General features: G+C 45.8%; 1 protein-coding gene across 1 annotated transcript in view; it reads right to left on the bottom strand.

Annotated features, from left to right (window-relative positions):
• Window positions 1-12,989, bottom strand: part of HEPHL1 (hephaestin like 1) — a gene marked incomplete at both ends in the record, with an annotated part of 57,325 nt that overhangs the window by 19,590 nt on the left and 24,746 nt on the right. The window contains 6 exons of the mRNA XM_080930531.1: window positions 1,854-2,067; window positions 5,507-5,719; window positions 7,838-7,988; window positions 9,947-10,158; window positions 12,122-12,253; window positions 12,367-12,506. Coding sequence (XP_080786657.1) covers window positions 1,854-2,067; window positions 5,507-5,719; window positions 7,838-7,988; window positions 9,947-10,158; window positions 12,122-12,253; window positions 12,367-12,506 — 1,062 coding nt within the window. The remainder of the gene's footprint in view (window positions 1-1,853; window positions 2,068-5,506; window positions 5,720-7,837; window positions 7,989-9,946; window positions 10,159-12,121; window positions 12,254-12,366; window positions 12,507-12,989) is intronic.

Raw genomic sequence — 12,989 nt, forward strand, 5'->3', positions numbered from 1 at the left:
TTTAAATGTAGGAGGCTCAGTTTGATCCTCAGTGCCGAAAGTAAATCAGGGACACAAAAGCTGGTGTGTAGCAATCATTGGTCCTTCTGCTCAGTGGAGAGACTGGCTGTGCACCATGGGGTATGCACATGCCTTGTGTGGGGCTAGGGGTGGTGTCAGAGGACAATGTTTGGGGGTTGGTTCTCTCCCTCCACTGTGGGATGTGGAGACTAAAAGCAGCAAGCCCCCTTACCTACTGAGCCATTTTGCTGTTCCTGTGCTTCAAATAAAGCTGTCCAAACAATAGAATTTGGTACACTTCAAACGTATGGCTGCGTGCTTCTCTCGCCTCACTTTTGTTGGCTCGTGGTCACTAACCAGAACAGTGGGGAATTAACTCATTGTATCCTCTTTCCTGCCAGCACACTCCTGTTTGTCTGGGCTGCTTAGCCCAGAGCCCCAGGGCCAGAAGTACAGTTTCCCACTTGTTCAGATAGATGGGGATGGGAGCTTCAAGCATGAGGCAAAGTGAAGCCTGTACTCTTTGCGTACTCTAAGGTAGGACTGCTCAGAAAAGAACCGTGATACAATGATTTCTGTGGTGATGGCAGCCGCTTGGTGAAATCGTCATCTTAAACATTTTTAACGGAGAAAGCACTATAGTGTTTAACTTGGACTGACAACAGGAGTTGCCCCCCAATAGTGTGACTAGATTAACAAATTGTTGGTGAAGAATTGAGTGGGCTTCCAGCGCTCCTGTCCTGGGAGCAAACCTTCTCCACAGTTACTTTACTTTTTCCTGCTCCTCACTTATCTCTAAGCTGGCAGCGTTACGATAGCTCTTCCTTACTCAGTGGCTGGGAAGTAAGAGAAGGAACCAATGTACTGTGCTTATGGGGAGCAGCGTGCAGAGGGTCTGCAGTGCAAACATGAAGGACTTGTAGGAGCTGGGAGAGCTTGGCAGAGGTGCTAAGAGCAATCCGGGTGCAGGTACAAAGGATGGTGTGTGTCGGAGATAACATGGGTCTTCCCTGGAGGACCATCTGCACACCAGGGAAGTTATACCCAAACAGCAGGAAGCTGTACAGCAGAGTGAGTTAGCGTAGAGGGAGTCAGCAGTCTATGCCCGGAGCCTTCCTTGTGCAGGGAAAGCTTGGTTCTTAGAATCCAGAACTAGGACAGTAGAGGAAGGACCAGGGCTGACGGACCTTTGTGCGGCGTGAGCATTGCCAATGGTTCAACATGTGATCCTGGCTGGCATCACTTGAAGGAAGTATCAGTCTTTCAGATTTTCTGGGAAGCTTGGAGATCTGCTCTTCCCATCCTGCCTCGGGAATCTCTCCCAACACAATAGCCTCAGTTCATCCTTGAATGTCCCCAAGGGATCCATGTTTACCAGCACAGTTTTCCATGCACCCCTCCTCGGCAACACTGAGCCTACAGCAGCCCATCTTCTCACCTGAGCCACATATCTTCCCTGCCCCACCTGCTTCATTTTCTTCTCTGCATTCTCATTAAAAAGTCTGCCCATCCATCCACCCATCCACCCATCCATCCATCCATCCATCCATCCATCCATCCATCCATCCATCCACCTTATCTATCCACCCATCCATTCATCCATCTCCTCAGCCATGAAGTATACTTCAGATAGGGGACTAGAGCTATGGGAATTCATCTTGGGGGCCCCAGGAATACCTCTGACCCACGTCCAGGTGAGGAGACAAAAGCATCTCTAATTTTCTGTGCTCATAAGGAAGTCTCTACCTGTGGAACTATGGACATTAGAGCCCGGCTGCTTGGTTTCCAACGGGTGCTAAGGCCCACAGAGCATGCGCATTCCCACCGAAGAGCCGTAGCTTCGCCCATGGTACCTTTCCCCTCCTGCGTCCAAGTGCTGCTTTTCGAACTCCCAGTTTTTGTTAGGGGCATAATCCCATTCTACCTCTTCAGCGGCGATGAAAAAGGTTCTTAGCATCCCGTAGGGCGGCTCAGAAGGGTCCCTGTTGCCACAGCTGTTGACCTCATAGATCTGACCCATGCCTCTCGAGAAGTGATGCAAGGTGGAACAGAACACCTTGAAAATACCTGAGGAGGAAAGGCTTGACATCGTCAGCACTTGGCTTTTCTGGTAGCAGCAATCTTACTAAACTTCCATATTTTATTCCAGTAACCAGTAAGATGGACTTTTAGAATACTGATCTCCTGCTTGGTCTAAAGTGAGGCTTATGAGTTACTTTTACTTTTTCTGTTGTTTATAATTCTAATAATTTTGGAGGGAAAAATACTACATAAAATTCATTTGTAGTAGGGGAAAAATCAGAATATTGTTACCAAGATAAGACTTCCCTGGACCATCCCTACTAACACACCCTACTTACAACAGTCACTCCTGGAAAATTACTAATCTTAATGACTCTCTCAGCCCTACCTAGTTTACAGGGAACTAATTACCTATGAGATGAAAGACCTGCACAACGTTCAAATTAGGCCACGGTTGGGGATTCTGCCCTGGAGGATTTCGTAAATTATAAAGCAGTGTGCATGAGAGTCAAATGATTATGTCACTGCAGCCTGAAGCCAGGGGAGGTTTCTGAGTATCATAATCTAGATAAAAAGAAAAAGAACGATTCCTGCCTTTCTCCTTGAGTACCAACAGTGACATCTGACGGGAAAATTATGCAACTTAAAAACTAAATTTACAGATGTATTGGATTTTTCACCAGAAGATTATGTGAGCTGAAATCATTGAGGCTATTAACTGTCAATAAAATTATTGGATCGATCTCCCCATCACTGACAGACTGTTCCTAGAGGCAAGTGATTAATGAGCTTGTGCACAGCCACTCGTAGGTGCGGGGAGTGCCACTTGTACTCACTTTAGCTCTATATGTCCATTGAGCCCATTTGGAACAGAGCCCCAACAAAGCACAGTAAATACAAATGTATTATTAGTATTACAGACCTTTGTGAAACCTCAGAGAAGACACCTGGGAACACCCTCTCTCTACACAGGCTTGTACCAGATGCAACACAATCAAGGGTTCTCTGTAGCCCCTCAACAGCAGAGCCATTATCTTCTCCAGGAGCAAAGGGAAGCACTGTCTTTCTGCCTACCATCTGTTCTAGACACCCCTCTCTCTCCCCCTCCCCTTCCCTGCTTCCCTCCCTCCCTCTGTCTCTATCTCTGTCTCATGTATGTGTGTGTGTGTGCATGCACACGTGCACACACACTCATGTGGACGCCAAAGGATAACTTGGGATGTCTTTCCTCAGGAACGCAAACATTTTTTGAGATAGTCTTTGACCTGAGACCTAACAATTAGGCTATGGTGACTGAACAATGGGCCTCAGGGGCTCCCCATTCCCACAGCTACAGCACTAAGGTGACAAGTCTGTGTCATCACATACAGATTTGTTTATAATTATCTATTAACGTGGCTATGCATATTTTGACTTTAAATTGAGGTATGTATTTCATATAATATATTCTGATTAGACTTTCTCCTCCCAAAGCCCCTCCCAGATTCTTCCCAACTACCTACCTACCCAAATCCACACCCTTTCTTTCACTAGAATACAGACACCTAAAAAAAAGATGAAAAATAATAACAAACCAGGAAAGGATGAAACACACTAACAGAAGAAAAAGAGGCAAAGAAAAAGTATAAGAACTACATATAGATGTGGTGACACATATATTTACAGACACAGAAAAGAAAAACAGAAACAATGTATATGCAAAAAGCCTTTAAGGATAATAAGTAAACAAACAAATAAGAAAAATAAGATTAATAACCAGACAGAGCATCATGAAACAAGATGCATATAGATTCTTCACGAATGGGGCTGGGACTTAAACTCAGGCCCTAATTAATGTCTCAATAGTAAGTGTCCTAGTAGCTGAACTATCTACCCAGCCCTCTACCTACTTTCTGATTATTCTCTGCAACTCACAGGTAAGGGACAGGAATTATTGAATTAGCTAGACATTTTTTTTTTTTTGCCAGTCACAAATTTATGCTCACCACCAACACAAGCCAGAAGTCATCACTAGGATGAAGGTCCTTAGGAGCTCATGGGGCATATGACATATGAGTAATGATCCAAGCACTGGAGTAAGATCCCAGATTGCTACATGTACACCACCAGCTCTGGGTCTCTGTTTCTATGGATTGGAAGAGTTTGGCTGTTCTCCATTCCTGCTCTTTTTTAGTGTATGTTTGAAAATCAGGATGGTGCTCAATGCAGCCCTTGGTTTAGGTGATTTACAACCAATCAAGTATATGAATGCAGACAGGTGGAACACAGTTGGAGCATTCCAAGACAAAGAATACAGAGCTTCTATTTGCAGAAAGCCCTTGGGCAAAGGTTTTGAAAGATCAATCTCAGCTTCTTAACTGACTGCACGGCCAAATCTAGAATGAGTCAAGAAGTGGGAAGTTCATTGTTACATGAGGGTCCCTCAGGTGTTACCTCAGAGAGCATCACCACAGGCTCCCTCTCAGAGAGCATCACCACAGGCTCCCTCTCAGAGAGCATCACCACAGGCTCCCTCTCAGAGAGCATCACCACAGGCTCCCTCTCAGAGAGCATCACCACAGGCTCCCTCTCAGAGAGCATCACCACAGGCTCCCTAACACAGATGGAAAAGTTGAGAAGGAAACCCTGCACAGAAGTCATCCTCACTGGTAAGTAGCACAAGCTCTATATGTTCCTTAGTATCTTTTCTAACGCTGTCCTATTTAATTTGGACTCTCTAAGAGGAGGAAAGAGGTTCCAGAAACAACATGGGCTCTAAACCCAAGGCAGCTTGCTTCTAGGGAAAGCAAGGATTCCTAACAGAATGGGGAGAAAAAAAAAGCAGTATTCAAATAACTCATCCCCAAACCACTGCCCATCCCCAGGGGAAGGAGACCAGCTCCAGTGACAGCTACATCCACAGCTCCATAGCCGAAAGCATCCACTAGGCTGTCAATGCCAGGTAATGCTTCAGAGAATGATTTCAGCTATGTTTGTGCTTATGTGTGTATGAGAGCAAGAAGAATCTGCTTGTTTGGTTTTATAACAGCAATTTCTCTTACGGATATAAATGAACATATTTGCCTAGTATTCATGAGAATTCACCTCAGATTCATGGGGATTCAGCTGAGGTTCACAAGAATTCACCAGGGGTTCACCGAGATTCATCTGGACTTCCCCAGGATTCTTGTGGGTTAACCTGATGTTCACATGGATTCAACTAGGGTTCATGTGGATCCCACTGAACTCATGTGAATTTGCCTAAGGTCTGTGTGGCTTGCCTAGGATCTGCGATCAAAGGGCTCCCAACCCTGCTTCTCGGTTAACAGCTGCTCTGTCTTTTACACCATATGCCTGCACTGAAATATCCAGAAATCTGACCCAGATCAAAACTGTATCTGTTTCTAGGATGGTGAAGTCCCAGTGCCTATCAGTTTTTCTTGGAGGAGGATTTTATAAGGACAAGTTGGAATGTGAGCACCTGAGATGGCCCTGGGAGGTTTACCTGAACGGTCTGGCTGCATGAAAGCCGTTGTGGCCATATGGGGAAACAGAGCAAGAGAGTCACGGTGAGTCCCTCGTAGGTGGATGGTGTTGCCTTGGAAATAAATTCCATGCATGTCTGTGTCGGTGCCCATTCCAATCAAGTGCCAGGAAACTCTGTCCTTCTTGCACATACTTAGGCCTGGCTGGCTGCCATACATGTAGCCGTTAATAGCTAGGAGGAAGGGAGAAGATGGTGAGTGGCCTGTAATTCTCCAGCTGAACCAAAAACACCGTCTCAGTGTGTGCTTGTGGAAGAATCTCAAACATACGAGCTGGACATAGATCCTTGTTATTAGAGAACAAATACTACTAGAAAATATGCTACAGGGTGGCTCTCTCTTCTCCTCTCCCTCTCTCTCCCCCTCTCCCTCTCTCTCCCCCTCTCTCTCCCTCTCTCTTTCCCTCTCTCTTCCCCTCTCCTTCCCCCTCTCCCTCTGTCTTCTCCCTCCCTTTTTCTCCTTCTCTCCCTCTCCCTCCCCCCTTTCCCTCTCATCTTATCTTTTCTCCTCTTCTCCCTCTCTCTTGCTCTCCCTCACCCCCTTTCCCTCCTCCTTCCCTCTGCCTACCCCTATCTGTTCCTCTCCCCCCTCCCTTCTTTTCCCTCCTCCATCTACCTCCCACCTTTCTGACTCTGAGTACAATGCGTGCAGCTTCCTCTTATTCTTGGTACCGTGTTTTCCTCACCATAATGGATGGTCCACTCAGATTCTGAGCCAGAATAAACCTTTCCTCCCTTAAGTTGCTTTTGCCAGGCACTATGTCAGTAGGAAAGAAAAAAGAAAAAACCCACCCAGCATCAGGAAAACAGCTAATAAAATGAATAGGCCTGTGCTTTCCAGGTATTCGGTTAATTTCGCCTTGTCTGTCAAGCCCAGTCCATCAATGACAGCTCTCTAGGGCAGTGCCTTTTGAGAATGATTTTGAAGTTACATCCACCTCAGTATAGATGAATGTTATGACTGAACAGCAGTGTTTAACTGGCAAGTTCATGTAACTATGACTCATACTTGGTATCTGACTCCCAGCTAATGCCACGAGCAGGGAAGGCTACCACGCACACGGATGGTCTTCTGATATATCCTTCTTGTGAATAAAATTTCCTTTTATTTCTGTGTCTGTCAGTTAAACCCAGGGTACTTACTAAGTGCACTTAAATTTAGTATTATTAGTAGGAAGGCCTGGGGTGTCTAAAAAATACCCTATATTTTTAAAGAGATATTGATAGTATTTTTTTTAACCGGTAAACTAAATCTTGTCCACAGAATTTGAAAGACCATTATTGCACTTGGCTGAGTTTGAAAAGAATCTTTTCTGACTCTAAATATGTATTTAATGCTTTTCTTTCTCTACTTTTCATTCATTCATAAATACCATTTGAATGCACACAGCCCATGGCAGAGTGACAGATGAAGCCGTTTATCCTTAGTCTTTCGGTTTTCTCCCCCTCCTTGTCATGCAAACAAGATTAGAACTAAAACCTGGTTTAGTTATAGCAAAGCCCCCTGAAAGCTAGTAACAAAGGTCACTGCTCTCTGAATTCCACAGGTCCAAGTGGGGGCTCTGTTAGACCTCAGTGCTAGGAACCATGGAAGCTTGTGACCTAGTTACTGGGGGGTCACTGTAACCTTGAACTTTGGTGACTTTCTGAAGTACGGAGAGACTTGGTAGCCTATTTGTGCTTTCCTCTATATTGGCTTTAAGGGTGATAAGCAAATATTTCACTTGGAACTGAAATGGGAGGCCTCATAGCCTCCATCCTGACACTGGATGCTACAGTGTGTTAGCAAGTTGGGCAGCTGCTCTCTCCTTGAATTCTGGTGTCTGGCCTCTTGTTGGCTCCTTGGCTGCATTAGGCAACATGTCTGAAACCAATAGACTCCCATACTAGTCACAGACAATCACTGGGTGGCTTGCTATTATGCCATTAATCCCAAATTAAGATGATGTGGGAACCACTTGTGTCTGGCAAGTTAATCCTTGCAGCAGGCGCTCGTTGTAATTGATTAGGTGTGTGTGTGATCGTTCCCCATGATGTCCTGTTATCAGACTGGATGTGGGACTTCAGTCATTTTCTCTACTTTGGATCTTCTGTGTTCTTTGCTACTGTAAACTCTGAATTGCTTTGTGTGCAGATGGCACTATGCTGTAGAAGTGTCAGACCCACAGTATCTCTGGGAGCTCATGAATCTGAAGGCATGAAATTATTTACTTCCTGACCAGGAGCAATAACAAAAACACCAAACTTAGGCAGGCTCAGGCACATGTCCAGCCGCAGCCCAGCATCTCATACCATGCATCCGGTTGGATTTCACAAACTCCTTGTCTTCTTTGTCGACACTGAAAGGATGCCAAGCAAATTTCTGGATGTTTTCATCAAGATAGCTGCTGAAGTTCTCATCGAAGACTGTGAACAGGAGGTAAAATTCCTTGTCTATTCCTTTCTAAAGAAAATGAAGAAACAAAGACATACAACACACAGCTTGAAATAGTTCTGAAGTTCACCAAAATGGGTCATCAACGTTAGCTATAGATTTACCCGTCACTTTATAGATCAGGATGCTGAGTGTGGCCTGTCCCTTGTCCACCTGTGTCTGATGTGCCTGCTATCCACACACGCTCTGTGCTGTCTCTCACCCTCTGTGCTGTTGCTTGCCTCACTGGGCTCCTTAGCAACGTTCTTCTATTGCCTTGCCTCGCTCTCGAAGACAAGATGAAGGCTCGGCGGCCCCTCCCTACCCACCGGCTCTTCCTGTATTCTACCCATTTCTGTCTTTGTGAGCTGAGAAAAACAGAAAGAAAGAGTGAGAGGGAGTGAGAAGAGGAGGAAGGAAGAAAAGGAGGAAGGAACATAGGAAAAGAAGGAGGGAAGAAGGAATGAGACAACATGGAATTTGGGGGGTTAATTGAATGGCTGTGTAGAGGGCAATAATGGTCAGAAATCAACCTCATGTCACCTGACCATACTCTATGACATTCTTCACCTCTGGGAGAGAGAGTGACAACTGACTGGAAAGAAACTCTTCTCTAAGCCCCTCCCTCTCTCTCCCTTCCCAGAAGAATCCTGAGCGGGTTTCAGTCTACAGGGGGACTGACATACATTCTAAAACACATTTTATACTAATGGCTTTATTTATTTATGGGGTCAAATGCTTTTTGTCTCTCAACTAAATATCAGGTACTTAACTGGGGATTTTTGTTTGTGTGTGTTTGGGGGTGTGTGTCTATTTTCATGAATTCTGAGTAAGTAGTCTCACTAGGAATAGTATTTAGCTTAGCAAAGTCCTCTGCAAACTTTAATTTTTCATTGAGTTTTTTTTTTTTTTTTTTTTCATTTCTACTTTTTCACTGTTTCCACTGAGTAGATACAACTATTTTACCGGTAGTTCTAGGCCCTTTGCCTTTTTGGCTCAGGACTTGCCGACTCAGTGAAGAGCGGGGATATACTGGGGAGAGGAGGGTGGGATGTGAAGTCTTGTGTTCTGATGACCTTCAGACTTGCTAGGAATAGTTTCTTGAGTCTCACTCTATGTCTGCATCTGTTTCTCCACCTTTAAAATACAAACCACCCTGCTGCACTGCCTTCTCTTGCTGCTGAGGCACAGGGCACATGCTCACTGCATTACATGCAGACCTTCCCAGGGTTGCTTCTTCACAGGGATAACTGTCAGTCCAGGTAGATCAGGATGCCTTCTGCGCTTAAAGCCTAGTTAGACATTCCTTGAGTCCACACAACGGGCTTATGCAATGCCAGATACCATGAGATATAGCATTTAAATGAATTGACCTGCTGTCTCTGACTAGGAGGTAATTGGTAAAATGAGCTATTGAGTGAGCAGATTTTCCACTGTTCATAAATGAGTTCCAATTGTGAAGAGGCAGCTTGAGATTCCATGCTTTGTCCCATCCATCACTGCAACCACCCAAGCCTCAGAGTTGGGACTTCGAAGCAACTCTCTACATGCCTTCTCTTCCTTTTAGCCACCATGATTAATTTCCAGTGACTGACAGGAACCCAAGCCCTTGGCACTGACAGGAATTACAGGAGATTCTGATTAGACTGGTCTAGAGCATTTGGATAAAAAGATGCTAAAAATGTTCATGGATGTGTTCAAGCCTGAGAAACGTCACTCAGCAAGAAACATCTAATCACATATCCATATAGATCTCTGAAGGTTCCAGAATCAAAACAAAATACAGGTAAGAAGCTAACCAAATGCTAATGACACCGCAAGGAGAAATGCTAATAAGTGGGTCAGAATCTTAAAAAGAACCATAGATGTCGGTTGCAGAAGGAAGAAAAACTGTTTTGTTACTGGCTATTGGTCCTTAATCTCCAGCCAGGCTGCTGGTCCCTCCCACCTACAGCCCTGGGAAGAGTGTGGTGACCCTGGTGGCCTACCTGTGTCCCATCAGCATTGAGTGTGCCCCTTTTGCAAACTAACAAAGGCCCCACTAGCCCAGCACTGGTGTCCTTGATCGGCTGGACCGCTGAGAAGTAAAGATAGGTCAGGCACGGGGGGTCTTCATCTGTTGGACTGACGCTTTCTGGCACCGTCCACCTGTAGGTGAAGGTTTCACCTGGCTTGACATGAGCCCCTGGCTTCAGAAATCCTGAGGATGCAAATGAAACAGTTTTACACAGCCAAGAACATCAGGCTTGCTAGGCTGGGTCCCCAGCCCTGGTGCTCTCTCTGATGACATATTCCACAAAAGGAGGGTACAAGTTCTGCCCTGAGATCTCCTGGACCTCCGATGCTATCTTATGAGATAGAAGTTGAAATTGAAGTGTTTTCTTCTCTGTAGCTTATATTCTATATTGTATTCATGCCATGTTTAGCTGATATTAAGAGAATTATAGTATCCCAGTCACACAACTAAATAGAAATCTGTAAGAGACCACCAAGTATCTTCTATGTGAACTATATCAGACTCAGTCCTGTAGATGACACCCTGAAAAGTTAAGCAAGAATCCTATCTTCGGGGGCTGGGAAGAAGGCTCGCAGTTAAGGGCAGGTATTGCTCTTGCAGAGGACCCGAGTTCAATTCCCAACACTTGTGTGTGTATCAGGTGGCTCACAACTGCCCGTAACTGCAGCTGCAGGAGAGATGCCGTTCTCTTTTGTTCTCAGTAGGAATGCATGTACTGTGTGTAGACACGCACAAGCTTAAACTATGAAGGGGCAGTGTGCAAGCACTTCAATTAAACCAAACAATAAAAACAAGGGTGTGTGAGCAAGTGCCCAGGGTTCAGCGCTGCAAACACGCAGCTCTGACCTCTCTGACTTGGGAAAGGCTGTGAGCTCATTCTGCATCTGACTTGCTCTTCAAAAAGTTTCCCAGTGAGTTTCCTGAAGAGTAAAATGGAAAATGGAAAGATCCCACTGTGCCTGCTATTTCCTCCAGTGTGAACAGTGAACTGTTATAATGACTCTGAATTGAGGGTGAGGAAGGCAGGAGAGGTGCAATGGGCATAAGAGATGCGGTGGGTTTGAGGGAGCATCTTCATCCTGTCCAGCTTCAACCCTCAGCATCACCATAAAGCTCATGCTCCACTAGGCCTAGCTCCATGCTAGATCGCAAGGAGTTAGCTCCCGTGGCCATGATGCCTAGTGCAGAGGTGGGACATGTGCCAAATGCCTGGAATCTCCCATGAGCGGTATCAGCAGTGTAAGTAAGTTCCTGCCACTCCCTGTGTGCACAGAGAGCCTGTACTCCCTGCTCTATGAGGGACAGAGGCTGTAGATATTAGCCTAAAACACTGATTTGTTAGAAATATCTGCTGGTGGATATACACAGAGAACACATATGACATGTTTTTGTCAATAGTAAAATCAGATTTTATCCTCATCTCTCATCTCACCAGCAGAATCTCCTGCAGCTCCAGCAGACACGCTCTCCATGTTGGAGAACTGGACGAAATTATGGAACCTGTCTTGTTGCCGCTGAAGGAAAGGCAAGAAACTAACATTTCCTAAGAGATAAGCACAGGCGTAGCCTAGGCCTGAATGCACTCGGTCCTGTCCAACGCCCTGTGAGGGCATTGTCATGATCTGTAACTGACAGGCAAAAAGAAACACATTCACACAACTCAAAGACTTGCTCAGAATTGGGAAGACAAGGGACTAGAGACTTGAACCAAACTTGTTCTTTCTTGTATATAAGGTAGATATACTTGTTCATATGGGGGGATGTATGTGTGGTTGCATTTATTGAGAGGTCAGAGGTCAACTTCAGACATCTTTCTTGGTCATTCTCCACCTTAGTTTTTGAGACAGGGTCATTGAATATGTAGCTCACTGGTTTCTACAGTGGTCACTCAATTAGCTTCAGGGATCTTCCTTTCACACACATCCCTACACACACACACAAACACAAACACACACACCAATGCCAGAGTCATAGACATACCCTCTACCTCTCCCAGCTTTCACATGGTCACTGGGGATCCAACCCGAGGCCTTCATGCTTTCACAGCGAGCATCTACTCACAGAGACATCGTCCTGGCACCTCTGTCTCTTTCTTAACCCTTTGCCCATTTGCACTGTCCTCTTATGAAGCTGGGCTGAGACTTACCATCTACATTCGGAGCTGCATCCGATGCCTTGTCATAGAACACACCGTGGGGTAAAATGCTATAGACCTTGTCAGCTTTGTTGGCAAAGGTCACTAGTAGGGTGTCACCCACCTCTGCCTTGATGACTGGACCTGAGAAGCAAGAGAAGAGGATGAAAAGAGATGAAGAAGTAAATCAGAGCAAGCCGAAGAGTTGCCTGCTCCCAGGCAAGCACACCCCCTTTAAAACATCAGAATATGTGTACCAAGGATTCCAAGATGGACTTCTGAATCCGAGGGCATCTTTCTTCTACTGAAGGTGGCATCAACATACTCCGTGTACCGAGCCTTCCAATATTTCCCTCCTATTCTGTTGTCAGCTTGTGTGAAGTACACTGCAGAGTCACTGTGGAAAGATGTGGGAATCTAGAAGATATCCAGACTCATCTCTCAATGTCGTCCTCATGATCCTCACTCTACATCTGCCCTGATCACCACCCCTCCCCAGCAAAGCCTGCACAGGCCCCAGCACAGTGCCTGGGGATCACTGCACAGTGCCTGGGGATCACTGCACAGTGCCTGGGGATCACTGCACAGTGCCTGGGGATCACTGCACAGTGTCTGGGGATCACTGCACAGTGCCTGGGGATCACTGCACAGTGTCTGGGGATCACTGCACAGTGCCTGGGGATCACTGCACAGTGCCTGGGGATCACTGCACAGTGCCTGGGGATCACTGCACAGTGCCTGGGGATCACTGCACAGTGCCTGGGGATCACTGCACAGTGCCTGGGGATCACTGACAGCCTAGGAGATGGTTCTCAAGCCTAGCTTCCTCTTCACCTTTGCACCTCATTCCCCAGAGGCCCCACAATTAGAAAAGTCATAG

Source organism: Micromys minutus, assembly GCF_963924665.1.
Source record: "Micromys minutus genome assembly, chromosome: 16".
Classification (NCBI taxonomy): domain Eukaryota; kingdom Metazoa; phylum Chordata; class Mammalia; order Rodentia; family Muridae; genus Micromys; species Micromys minutus.